Here is a 14,190-nt window from a genome sequence, read left to right as displayed (position 1 = left end):
GAATTTATTATATCTTTTAATATAAAATTATTAAATTCAGTATTATTTAATATTGATAATTATATTTATAAGAAAATAAATTAAAATAAAATTTAAAATACTTTAAAATTTATAAATGTTAAAATATATCTTATATATACTATCTATATAATAAATTATTAATTTCTTATGCACACTTATATATATATATATATATATATATAAACTGAAATTATATAGTTATATTTATATTAAATATATTGTATATTTTAAAATAAAATTATTAAATTAACCATTATCTAATACAAATAATTAAATTTATAAATAAGATAAATTGAAATAAAATTTTAAATAGTTTAAAGTTTATAAATTCTAAATATTTTATTTTTTTAAATAAAATTATTATTTTAATTATACCATTTGTTAATTAATTATGCGTTCAAGTGTCAAGTTTTTGTTAGTCTTTAGTGTATATATATATTAGCCGTAAATTAGAGAATGAAAATTAGCCATTTGCTGAAGATAAAAAAAAAGTGTAAGTAAAGGGCAATTGTGGAAATAAGAGTATTCAACCGGATGCAGCCCTAAGTTAAAGGGTTGCGCATTGGGTTTAAAAGCCCAAAACGCAAAACCCTAAAATGGAAGACAAGAAGAGCGTTGTGGGGTTTAAGAACTGAGGCGCTAAGGCTTTGATAACTTCTAAGTTCTCATTTCCATTTTCTTTCAAATCTGTATTCTTCGAAGCCATTCATTCGCCATGTGGTCTCTTCGTCGAGCTTCCAATTCTCTCAAGTAAGTTGCCTTCTCTTTGCCTCTCTCTATCTACAGATTTTACTCTCTTATGCTTTTCTTTCTATATTTCTTTAGCGGTTTTTTCTTTTGATTGTTCATGATTTGACAACTGAAAAAGTAATTCTCTTCTCTTGATAACTCATTGATTTTGAATTAGGGTTTGTTCAGGGTTGAATTAGTTATAGTGCAGTAAATTATTGTAATTTGGTTGTTCTTTTTTCTATAAGCCTTTTATTTTATTTGGGTTCTGATTTCCAGTAAGGAAAAGGAAAAAGAGTTGGACTGATTTATAACCCGAGCCCCAAGAAGAGTGAGGAAGGTTTAAATCTTAATTCTTTTTGATACACAACAAGGAATGTGCAAACATATTAGAGTACTGTAATTGTGAATTCTTGTAACATGTTGTTGGAAGTTTGGAACTTTGTCTGTGAACGTTTCCTGTATTAGAAATGGATACACTTTGGTTTCATTCGATAAACTTGCTTTCTTTTGTCTTTTGCTATGAAAACCTTTTTTAGCGTTTGGCTTAATTTTTTTTAATTAATTTTAATTGATAGTTTTAATATCTTCTATTTTCAGCTTCCGGGGATTGAGTGTAGTAACTTCTCGAGTTAGTTGTGCTAAATCAGAAATATTTTCTAATAATGTTGAAGGCTATTCTACAATTTGCGAGTATCCTCAAACGCTATCCGGCAACAGATGCCTATTTTACCACAATGAAGCTATTTGTTCAAAGTTCTATATGGTGAGGCAAAGCATGTCTTCACAAGCTGGTGCAGAAAGCAGCGAATCAGAAGATGACTTAGAGGATGGGTTTTCTGAACTTGAAACACCAGCTAGTGATAACGCAATTGAAGAACGCAATGCAGTAGGTGGGAATGAAGATGAGTTAGTTTCTGAACCTGAGCTTTCTGATGATAATGATGATGTTGGAGAACACTCTCAAAATGCAATGGAATTATTAGATACTGAAGCAGATTCAGATGAGAAAGCATCAATGAAGAAAAAAGTTGCCTCAGAACTGTTTCGAGCCATCATTTCTGCTCCAGGTTTGTCTATCAATGGCGTTCTTGATAAGTGGGTTGAAGAAGGAAAGGATTTGGATCGGGCAGAGATCTTACTGGTCATGCTTGATCTTCGTAAACGTCGAATGTATGGGAGGGCCCTGCAGGTTATTTCTCTAGATTCTCTTTTTCTTTCTGATACATGTGTTATATAGGTGATACTATCAGTTTTTTGAGGGTTTCAGTGCAACCAAATATCCGTTTAACTTAATTATTGTTTAGCTATTCATATGACTGTATTTGTGCCAACAGACATGCAAAATGTCATTTGAAAGTACTATTAATTATTTTAACTGTTCCAGTGCAATAATTTGATAAAAGATTGAAAATTGGATGTTAAATTGTTGTGTCTCCACTTGCTCCTCCCTCCCTGGGCATTTGTGCCTGATACATTAGATCAAAACTGATTTTCCTATATTCCCTGCAATGATTTTCTCTTGTTTCTTGATTGGGTCTCAAATGAAGAGGAAATAATTGCAGTGGAAATTTATTTATTTTTTTCCTAATGAGTTTTATGGAACAGAGATCAAATCTGAGTTTGTAGAACATAACAAATTGGAGGGCGATGACATATTTTGTGTCTGAAATCTGCAATTTTTTGTAGGATTTAAGGCCTGTTTGTTCTGAAATCTGTGATTGTTTGCAGGATTGTTTAGAAAGCTTTACACTAAGAATTCCTTACACATCAAAACCCAGGGTTCCATAGACATCTAACCTAGGATAAAATTGCATTGTAAAATTTGATGTAGGAAATCCTAAAGTTTGTAGAGAGTATTTATAGAATCAAATAATTCTAAACTTTTACTTTTGTAGACTATATACTGGACAAAAATGCTTTACAATCATGAGTATTTATGGACAAATAATTCTAAACTTTTACGTTGCCTGTTACTTGTTCACTTATATTTGTCTGTTGTTTCGCCATAGTTTCTGAATATTCTTTTTTTGCTTTTGTTTGTTGGTCCAATTCTTACTTCATTTAGCAACCTTTGAATAGCACCCTTAAGAGCACATGTCCTTTTTGTTTTAATTTGTTTTTAGATATCACTAGTTTTTTCTGGACTTGTTCTACAGTTCCTAGATGCATTATGCAAGGACTTCCTGATTTTCTTTTACAAAAAGAGCTTCTGTAAACCAAACATCTTTCTCTTTTAGGTAGGATTGTAAAAGTATGAACTTGGTATTACTTCTATATTTTCAAACATTTATTCTGGCATTAGATGCAAGACTTACTATTATGCTAGTAATAGCATGAGTATGACAGTTACGTCTTTGCCTTTTCTGGTCATTGCAAGTGTTGGAGTGCCTTTGCACCTTTTTGCATTTTTATTTTTATCTTCTTTTGTTTCTGTAGCTATCAGAGTGGTTGGAGGCCAATAACCGACTGGACTTTATTGAGAGAGATTATGCTTCTCGGGTTGATTTGATTGCAAAAGTGCGTGGTCTCCACAAGGCAGAGAACTATATTGAGAAAATCCCAAAATCATTCAGAGGGGAAGTAATCTACCGAACTTTGTTGGCCAATTGTGTTGCTGCTAACAATGTGAAGAAAGCAGAGGAAGTATTCAACAAAATAAAGGACCTTCAATTTCCAGTCACAACATTTGCATGTAACCAGCTGCTTCTCCTCTACAAAAGGGTTGACAAGAAGAAGATAGCTGATGTTTTGTTATTGATGGAGAAAGAAAATGTCAAGCCTTCACTTTTCACTTACAAAATCTTAATAGATATCAAAGGCCAATCTAATGACTTAACAGGGATGGATCAAATTGTAGAGACCATGAAGGCTGAAGGCATTGAACCTGATATCAACACCCAAGCAATTATTGCCAAGCACTATTCTTCTGGTGGCCTCAAAGAAAAAGCTGAGGCTACTTTGAAAGAGATGGAAGGAGGAAACTTAAAAGAGCATCGTTGGGCCTGTAGGGCTTTGCTACCTCTATATGCTTCACTTGGAAAAGCTGATGAAGTGGGGAGAGTTTGGAAGGTCTGTGAGTCGAATCCCCGGCTAGATGAGTGCATGGCTGCCATTGAAGCTTGGGGAAGGCTAAAGAAAATTGATGAAGCTGAGGCAGTTTTTAATAGGATGCATACGACTTGGAAGAAGCTCTCTTCAAGACACTATGCTGCACTTTTGAAGGTTTATGCAAACCATAAGATGCTAGCCAAAGGAAAAGATCTGGTCAAGCGAATGGCAGATAGTGGGTGCCGCATTGGTCCATTGACTTGGGATGCTCTTATTAAGCTTTATGTTGAAGCAGGGGAAGTGGAAAAGGCCGACTCTGTACTGCAAAAGGCTGCTCAGCAGAGCCAGCTGAAGCCAATGTTTAGTTCTTACTTAGCTATTATGGATCAGTATGCAAAACGGGGTGATATACATAATGCAGAAAAAATTTTTCACAGGATGAGACAAGCGGGATATGTGGCTCGACTTAGGCAATTCCAGACTCTAATCCAGACTTACATAAATGCCAAGGCCCCAGCTTATGGGATGAGGGACAGGATGAAGGCAGATAATATATTCCCAACCAAGGCCTTGGCTGCCCAGCTGGCGCAGGTTGATGCATTTAGGAAGACGGCAGTGTCGGATTTACTTGACTGAAGATTTAGATGGTTTCTGATGCAGTTAATATCTTAATGTCAACTATTTATCTATGTGCAACCATCTTCTGTTTTTGGCGGGTGAAACCATTTTGGTGCTTTTATAGACCTTTGCAGCAAATTGTGTTTGCATTTCTTAGGGATATGTTTTAGCTCATATGCTTATTACTTGTGCTCCTGCAATTCCCAAATTTCTAAATGCTATTTTACTTAAGGGAAAATTATGCTTATGCCTTTTTTTTTTTTTGAAGGAATGTGCATGGCTATTTTTAAAGGATGTGTCTGTTGGATGCTCGAACTTATTTGAAAATAAGTTTATCAATTGTTATATTAAATATTTATATTTAGATTTGTGCACTCTATATATATTTTAATTAATTTTATACATATCTTGATATAAATATTTAAAATAACGGTTGTTAAGTTCATTTTCGTTTTCATATGAGTTCAAGCCTATAATAGATAAGCCTATTTCTGAACGGTGTTATTGGCACCTTATTTGCAGGGAAGAAAGTTGGTACTTAGCATGTTTGGAGTAAAGTAATTCACATCTAAGCTCATTATACATTTCCCAGTAGCCAATGATGGCTTATCTGCAGATTTGCTCAGGTTAAATTCAAAAAAAAAAAAAAAGTTTCCAGTCGGAGTCGTCACAAAAATGAAAAATGTTCAAACGGATTTTTTTAATCCGTATCGAATTTCTTATCAATTGCTTCATCTCCCTAACCACACGATGAACTTTATCTACTCTCTGATAAAATCTTAATGTGATTAGCAACTTCCTAAGATATGCAATTGCTAAATATAGCCTAAATACAAGTGCAATAATAAATTATGTTTGATTAGTATTTTTAAAAATAATTATCAATGGTTTTAGTTCAGTAATATTATAGTTATCCTTAAATTTAAATTTTAATTGAATTTAATTTTATAAAAAAATAAAAATAATAATTAAATAAAAATAATAATTGATGGGGAACATACGTTTTAACCTGTGGCCTGACCCAATCCGAGCTCGCCAAAGGCATGGGCCAGTTTCGGCTTGGGACCAATGATTTTGGTTCGTGGTTAAAGGTTTTAAACAATATTAGAAGATGGATTTGCACAGGTTCGATTTCAAACATTTTGAGTCGGTTATAGGTCAATTCGTGTTAACGTAATTTAACAATTTTAAAGGCTTATTATTATTATTATTATTTTTATTTTTTTTAATCACTAGTTGAATCTAATCGGACCATGAGATTAAACTAATAATTCAGTTCATGTTTAGAAGGGAGTATTCGCAACCGCTTAGTGGGTCTTTGGGTCAAGTCTCAAACTTGGTGAGCCATGCATTAGAGTATTTAGTTAGTTATTAGATAGTTGATAACCATCCAAATAATCATATTAAAGTATTTAAAATAATAATAATAATTAATAAGTTATATTTTATATTAACTTTAAAATTAGAACTGTTCATAAACTGCCGTGTTAATTTTTATTATTTAACAAAAATAACTTCTAACAAAAGCCTCGAAAGAGGTGATGTAAATTAAATACATCGCTGGTTTTTTTTCAGCAATAACAGCAAATTTTATGCGCCAAGGTCTGGTAATGTGCTGGCTCTTGTGCGACAAGAGGATTTTTTGCCAGTTCTTTACCGTCTGTTATAATGCATACGGCTGGCTTAGTTGATTTTTCATATTTCAATAAAAAAAAAATAGAATAAATAAATAATTATATATTTATTTAATAATATAATAAATTAATATTTATGTATTATTTTAATAATTTAATAAATAATATGATATAATAAATTAATAATTATATATTTATTTTATTATAAAATAAATTATATAATATATATCATTATTTTTTATTTTACATATCAACAATAACTAAATAAAATTTTACCAAATACTTAATATAAATCAACTAGTATCAGATGTCAACTACTAGTCATAAGCTAATATAAATAACTATTAATTATCATACATATTTTACAGCTAAACCAAATAAGCTCTTAGAATATTTTTGAGATTAAACTCTTATAAGGGCTGATATTTAGTTAACTAAATCAAAATTTGAACTTACTATTTAAAAATACTCTTCGAATTGAAATTGAGAAAAAAAATCAAACCTAATCAAAACTGATAATATTCGATCAATTTTAAGTTTTGAGAATTTTTTTTTAAGCAAAAATATTCATCTCTATAAATTTAAGGACACGGGATCTAGGGAAAGTTGGGTCAAAGTAGACCTAAGCCTGTGTATATGTTTTGGGCTTTAGACAAAACAAATATGATCAATTACGAAGACTATTTCAGCCGAAAAAGAAAATTACAAAAACTCTCCTATTCCTTGATTTCTAAAAAACACCTAAAATGGCATGGCAAAATCACAAGGAAATATATATGAAAGAGAGCAATTCACAGTAGCTATAAAAATCCTAATCCTAATTTAACGAGAATGAAAAGGCTTAATTTTATAAATTGGCAGAAATTAATCATAAACTTAACTCAAATTCATGAATGGCATGCAATTAATAGAGAAATATAAATCAATGGCAACAAAATTAGAAAAACTTTTGAGGGTTATCTAGTGATGACTGTGGAGAAGAGAGAGAGAGAAAGAATACGTCTAGGGATGGCCAATTTGTTGCTTCTTCGTAGTGAGAGAGAGTGGAGATGGCGAAGGAGAAGTAGCAGCACAAGCGAGGGAGAGACATTATAAAAGAAAGATTATTATTTAGTCATTATATTTTAGCAAAATTAACTATTTGGTCCATAAATTTTGAAAAATATATTATTTAATTTTTGTATTTTACTTTTGTTAAACTATTTAGTTCATCTGTTAAATTTTCTATTGGTTAATGCCGGTCAAACTATTATTTAATTTTTTTTATTTTAGTGAGACTATTTAGTTTGTACTTGTATTTTGAAAAATACTACTATTTAGTCTTTCTATTTTAATAAAACTAATTAGTTAATACATGTATCTTGAAAACACAATATTTTGAAAAATATATTCTCTGATGAAAATAAAAATTTTGTTTTGTGAAGACTAAATCTGAAAATTTTATTTAAAACAAAAAAATTATAAAAGTATTTTCCTTCAATTCCTTGAGCATATATATATTTTTTTTCAAATTTTATCTATTGGAAAACAAATTTCATATATTATTGCCTTCATTACTTGGAGATTTAGGAGAATGGATTAACCTTTTTACACATATAGCTGAAGGAGTAGAAGCATGAAAATTATCAGATTAGAATATTGAATTCAAAAATTTTTTTCTAGGGTCTCATGCATCATGCAAGATTCATTATGTACTTAATTGATTTCAATGTTCAATTGCATATTAAAATACTTTTAATATGTATTTGGATCTACATTTTTTTATTTAAGATTTTAGAATTAACAAATTAATTCATTAAAACCCTAGATTAATTCAAGAACAAGTGCACTAACCTTTTGATGCACTGTAGATGTGTTTGGTACCTTTGAGAAGCACCTAGGACCCAAATGTTGTCTCTCTAGTTTGTCCACACCAAGATCACCAATGGCAGCCCCTTGAATAGCTTCTCAAGCCTTGCCAACCAATTAGAAAATAGGGATTTGCCTTTAGGGAGGTTATAGATGTATATTGGACACTAGAAACAATTTCTAGCAATTTTAATTCAAGAGAATATGGGCAACTCTCTTTGATTTGATGAGAGATGAAGAAGAAGAGAGGAAGAGAGCCTCTTGGGTGGCGGCACCTTTTAGAGAAAAATCATATTGTTATTTCATTCTTTCATAACATCACATTATATAATTAGGTCATCACTTAAAACCTTTGCCACATGTCATCTTCCGATTGCACCTTAATTTTAATTGACCTAATCACATTAAGCCAAGTGTCAAAGCTAGGTTTAATCTTGACTTTGATCATCATGCATGATTGGAAGACAAATGGCAAGCTTATATGGTGCAATGTGTCACCATCTCATGGTGCTACATTTCACCCTGTGAAATGACCAAATTACCCCTGTGTTATAATTTTGAGTTCTCAACCCAAAATAATTATTTCTCATCTTCTAATCAATTTATATCAAAAATAAATTAATTAATTAATCTTTATTAATTAATTTCTCATAATTAAATTCATATTTAAACACTTTAAATATAAATTTAACTTATACTATACATCCAATAACCTAAATTTGGTTTCAAGTTATGCTAGGTATTTTGTAATCTAATTGCAAATCAAACATATTTAATTAATCAATTAAACTCTTTAACTAATTAATTAAATCACATTTAACTTGGTGATTACTTGTGTATGTGTGTGACTCACTATGCTCATCACTAATTGACAATGAGATATGATATTAACTCTTAATATCATCAGAACTCTTTCTTACCATAAATGATTTCTCTAAGTCATTTTACGCTTCTCATAGACCATGGTTAACACCTAGCATAGCATGCCATGGCCACCCAATCAGTAATAAGGAATACCTTAAATGAACCTTTTATCATATGTTGCAATGCACTAGAATCTCTCTATTACAAAATCCCAATTCGAGTTAGAGTCATAGTTATGTCAAACCCCATTTGCTATGAATATCATGTTCTCTTTTAATTCTAATTCTTGATTGAAAAGATTTTTTCATCAGAAACTCTTTTCTGATTAAATCTGTCTGTCCTGGCTAGGAATTTGAAACATCAAGAATAATTAAATGAACATAAGATTTTATTCCTATTTACTTATGGTAATAGATTCCATCTTGATCAACACCTACCTCCATATATAACTAGTAGGAGCCAACACATGCCCATATACCCATACACAGTACAAGTATGAAAGTAGTATCAAACTCAAACTATCTATATATAAGATAACTGTGTTATCTCAGGTCTAAAGATTATATGCACTGATATGATTTATCACAATGCATTGATAAGAGTAAACTCCACGTGCTTGTCATAAGTGTCAGTGCCTATCATGTTTGTTATATGGCATGAGACTCACCATTCCATCTTATTTATATCTCATATAAATAACTTGGGAACAAACATGATTACAATCTTTCTGGATAAGTCATGTCCTTATTGTGAAGTATCCTCGATTGTAAACCAATTTATGATATTTTGTGCTAGAAATACTGTCACTCATATTCTTAATAGCTTAAGAATAGAATTTCTAACAAAATATCAAGGGACCTTTTCTATTACACATAAATATATTATGTAAACGAAAAAGTAAAAATGCTTTTTTATTAATAAAACATGTACAAGATACATACTAAATGATATGCTCTAGAGCATACTGCTAATAATCTCCCACTAGCACTAGAGCCATTCATTATAATATCTTAAACCCATCTTCTCAAGATGTCGGTCTAATTGAGCTTGTGACATAGGCTTAGTGAATGGATCAGCTGGATTTTCAGCTGATGCTATTTTCTACATAGCTACATCGCCTCGCCCAACTATCTCTCTGATAATGTGGTAGCACTTTTTTATGTGTTTGGATTTCTGGTGAGACCGGGGTTCCTTAGCCTGTATGACTACTTCATTGTTGTCACAGTGGAGTGGAACTGCTGACTTAATGGAAGGAACTACTGCTAGTTCTATCACGAACTTTTTTATCCAAACAGCTTCCATTGCAGCATCTGATGCAGCAATATACTCAACCTCGGTAGTAGAATCTGCAGTCGTACTCTGTTTGGAACTCTTCCAACTGACTGCACCTCCATTACAAATGAACACACACCCTGAGGTAGACTTTCTATCGTCGATATCTGATTGGAAATCAGAATCAGTATAACCATCCAATTGCAAGTTACCACCTCCCTATATCAAGAATAAATCCTTAGTTCTTCTCAAGTACTTAAGGATATTCTTGACAGCTATCCAGTGTTCCAAACCTGGATTGGATTGATACCTGCTAGTCAAACTAACAGCATATGCTATATCCGGCCTAGTACATAATATTGTATACATCAAACTTCCAATAGCCGAAGCATATAGAATCCTGACCATTTTATCTCTTTCTTCAGGTGTCTTTGGAGACATCTCTTTAGAAAGGTGGATACCATGTCTCACTGGTAACAATCCTCTCTTAGAATCAAGCATGTTAAACCTCTTTAACACCTTTTCCAAGTATAGACTTTGGAATAAACCAATTATTCTTTTCGCTCTATCTCTATAGATGCAAATCCCAAGAATATAGGTTGCCTCCCCTAAGTCTTTCATGGAGAATGTTTTTGACAACCATAACTTTACAACTGTTAACATACCTGTGCCATTACCCATCAACAAAATGTCATCCACATATAAGACAAGGAAAGTGACAGCACTATCACTAGCCTTCTTATATACACATGGCTCATCCTCATTTTTTATGAAACCAAATGACTTAATGGCTTTATCAAAATGAATGTTCCAACTCCTCGAAGCTTGTTTCAACCCATAAATGGATCATTTTGGCTTGCATACCTTGGAACCATCTTGGGACTCAAAACCCCTAGGCTGTTCCATGAAAATGTTTTCTTCAATGTATCCATTGAGAAAAGCTGTTTTGACATCCATATGCTAAATCTCATAATCATAGTATGTAGCTATTGCTAATAGAATTCTAATTGATTTAAGCATGGCAACAGGCGAGAAAGTCTCCTCATAGTCGATTCCTTGCTTTATAGGTCTCTATCTTTCCATCATAACTAATTTTCTTCTTGAAAACCCATTTATTCTCTATAGGTACAATATCTTCAGGTTGGTCAACAAGATCCCAAACTTGATTCTTATACATGGAATCAATCTCAGATTTCATAGCATCAATCCATTTTAAAGAGTTTATATCTGATATAGCTTCTTCATAGGTAAGTGGATCATCTCCATGATCTACTTCTTCATGAGTAGACAACTCTTGTTCTTCTTCATGAAGAAAACCATATTTCACTGGTGGGTGAGATATCCTGGTTGATCTGTGAGGATAAGCTATAGATGTTTCATCAATAAGTGTAGGTTGACTAGATGGATCTATATCTATCTGATTTGTTGGTTGGTCAGAATTCTCTAATTCCAACTCTATTTGCCTTCCTTTGCCTCCTTCTTGAACAAACTGTTGTTCAAGAAATGTGGCATCTCTACTTACCACAACCTTTTGTGATGTAGGCAAATAAAAATAATATCCAAAACTCTCTTTTGGATATCCAATAAATCGACTCTTTTCTGATCTGGTTTCCAATTTATCAGTGTTCAGCTTTTTGATATAAGCTAGACAACCCCAAATCTTAACATGCTTAAGACTTGGTTTTCTTCCATGCCATATCTCATAAGGTGTGGAAGATATTGATTTTGATGGAATCCTATTCAGAATATGCAAAGCTGATTCTAATGCAAATCCCCAAAAGGAGATTGGCATATCAGTATAGCTCATCATACTATATACCATATCCAATAGGGTACGATTTCTGCTTTTAGATACACTATTCAGCTATGGTGTCCCTGGAGGAGTCAGCCGGGAAACAATGCCATGCTCTTTCAAGTATTCATCAAATTCAGTACTCAAGTATTTACCTCTACAATATGATAGAAGAGCTTTAATACTTTTTCCTGTTTAATTTTTTACTTCAGAATTAAATTCTTTAAACTTTTCAAAGGATTTATGTTTATCACACCCTACTCCTCCGTAAGATGTAACATGATCCCGTAGTACACCTAATGAATTATCGTACTTCGCCTACCGATAACCCATTAAATATACTATAAAGGATTTTAAGACAATTTTCGTGAAATTAAATAGTGGTGAGAACATTGTATATTTCTTAAAAAGCCTTTAAGTAAAATTTTGGTCATGAATAAAATCATCGATTAAAATCTGGTATTACAAAATTTTTTTTCAAAATTTCAGTAGCGTGCCGGTTGTATTTTGAGAAAACAGTTCTTTAAACCTAAAAAAGAAAACACTCCTAATATGTTTTCTCAAATACAACTCCAACAAACTTCATTTCAACACAATCAACTCAAAAATGTATAAATCATTTGGAGCAATTATCTCAATTCATTTAAAAGCCAAACTCATCATAAGAAAACCATACATCAATTTCCTACTTAAGAAGAAATTGAATAGTACATTCATTAAGGTACTAAAATTACTATTGCAAATAATTTTCATTTCAATTATACACCCAAAATAACATTGCAAAAGTTTTTATACAACTGCTCAAATAAATTGTATACATATAATTACATGCATACATCAAACTTATGTACAAGGGTATACCTATGATATACCCGGAGCTGATCTGAATGTGTCTTCAAGGCGCAGCTATAGGAATTCTCACTCAGTTGCTCTATCCTTACTTTTACCTACGATAGTATACAAAGCTATCGCTGAGTGGTGAACTTAGTGGTGCACAACTATAATTTAAAACATAGTACAATATACATTGACAAAATTATAACAATTAATTTGAAAGTCTTGAAATTCAATAAAATTCCAAAAGTCAAAATCTTCGTTGTCAATAATATAAATCATTAGTTAAAATGACTTTGAGCAAGAAATTCAATTTATCAAATCACAATTGGACATTTAAAGTAATTCCAACAATCATGGAAATAAAGATTAATTCTAACAAAATCAATTATGCATAAATCCCATTTGAAATTGAAATTATTTACTATTCAAAAACCATTCTTTATCTCACTAACTATGTAAGACTAATCCGAAAGGGCCATCTCCGGGGTGATCCTAACTCCCTATGGTTGGGGAGGTGGAATCGGATTCTAACTCCCTATGGTCGGTGAGGTCGAATCATCGTGCACAGTACACAACATAATAATGAAACTTTTGAAAGGGCCATAACAAAAAACTTAGATCTAACCTCTAATCAGAAGAGAATCTAAGCCTGTGCACGTACCATGGTAATCAAAACAAAGCTAACTCCATTATCTTCTCAACAAATAAGAAAGATGGGTAATAACCTAGTCAAGCATCTATAGTGAGATATAAAACAATATCATGAATCTCTGTCCTTTTTGTGAGTATAAATCACAACACAATTCAATTTAATGTCAATTCCAATAACCAATAATTTTTAGGCTCATCACAACTCAAAACATAAATTTGTATTTTTCCATGAAAATTGCCCATCACAGTTCAAAACATATTCTATCACAATTTTTCAAAACATAATTTATTCAATCCACAACAATGCTTAATACTTGTTGAAATACCATTTCACAAAGCTAAATTCATATATACCATAACAATTTCAATAATCATTGAATTAAATCCAATACTTGATAAATATAATACATAAGGAAAATACATCATTTAGTCATATGAAATTTTTAGAACAAAATTAATTAAAAACTAGTTGTGCACAAACCTTTGATGAGTGACCTCTTGGCCTGGACTCAGTGGGTCTTTTCCCTTCCTAGTGTCTTTTCTAACTGAAACACGCAATTTAAAGTGTTTTAGTACTCATTTAAATTGTTTCTAATAACAAGGTTCAATAACTAAATTTTATTAATACTATTCCTTTCATTAGTCAACCTATAATGTTGACCTTTAATGCACCCTAGGTGAATTAGTTTTAATGTCACTAATATGTTCCATTTTTCATTCCTCACATGTTGATATATGTTGCCAATTTCATTTCAAAGCTTATTGCATTTTTATTACAATTATTCAGATTTTATAGCCAATGTTTACTGTCTATTGGACTAAGCTACAGTGTAAATTTAACAAATTTCTCTTCATTAAATTGTTTCTCATTGT

At 31.7% G+C, this 14,190-nt stretch overlaps 1 protein-coding gene across 2 annotated transcripts; it reads left to right on the top strand.

Moving 5' to 3' along the window:
• Window positions 1–607: 607 nt before the first annotated feature.
• On the top strand, window positions 608–4,593 carry LOC131178668 (pentatricopeptide repeat-containing protein At1g80270, mitochondrial-like). Of its 2 annotated transcripts, none has more exons than XM_058143988.1 (3): window positions 608–771; window positions 1,351–1,942; window positions 3,190–4,593. In XM_058143988.1, exons 1-3 carry the CDS (start codon window positions 737–739, stop codon window positions 4,435–4,437), a joined length of 1,875 nt encoding a protein of 624 aa, XP_057999971.1. In that variant the 5' UTR covers window positions 608–736; the 3' UTR covers window positions 4,438–4,593. The 2 variants fall into 2 exon arrangements, with proteins under 2 accessions (XP_057999971.1, XP_057999972.1); XM_058143989.1 differs by having other exon boundaries at window positions 633–771; window positions 1,425–1,942.
• The last annotated feature ends 9,597 nt before the right edge of the window (window positions 4,594–14,190 follow it).

This window comes from Hevea brasiliensis, chromosome 3 (genome assembly GCF_030052815.1).
Source record: "Hevea brasiliensis isolate MT/VB/25A 57/8 chromosome 3, ASM3005281v1, whole genome shotgun sequence".
Taxonomy (NCBI): domain Eukaryota; kingdom Viridiplantae; phylum Streptophyta; class Magnoliopsida; order Malpighiales; family Euphorbiaceae; genus Hevea; species Hevea brasiliensis.
The sequence above is the reverse complement of the archived record's forward strand: the minus strand, read 5'-3'. Positions and strand labels throughout refer to the sequence as shown.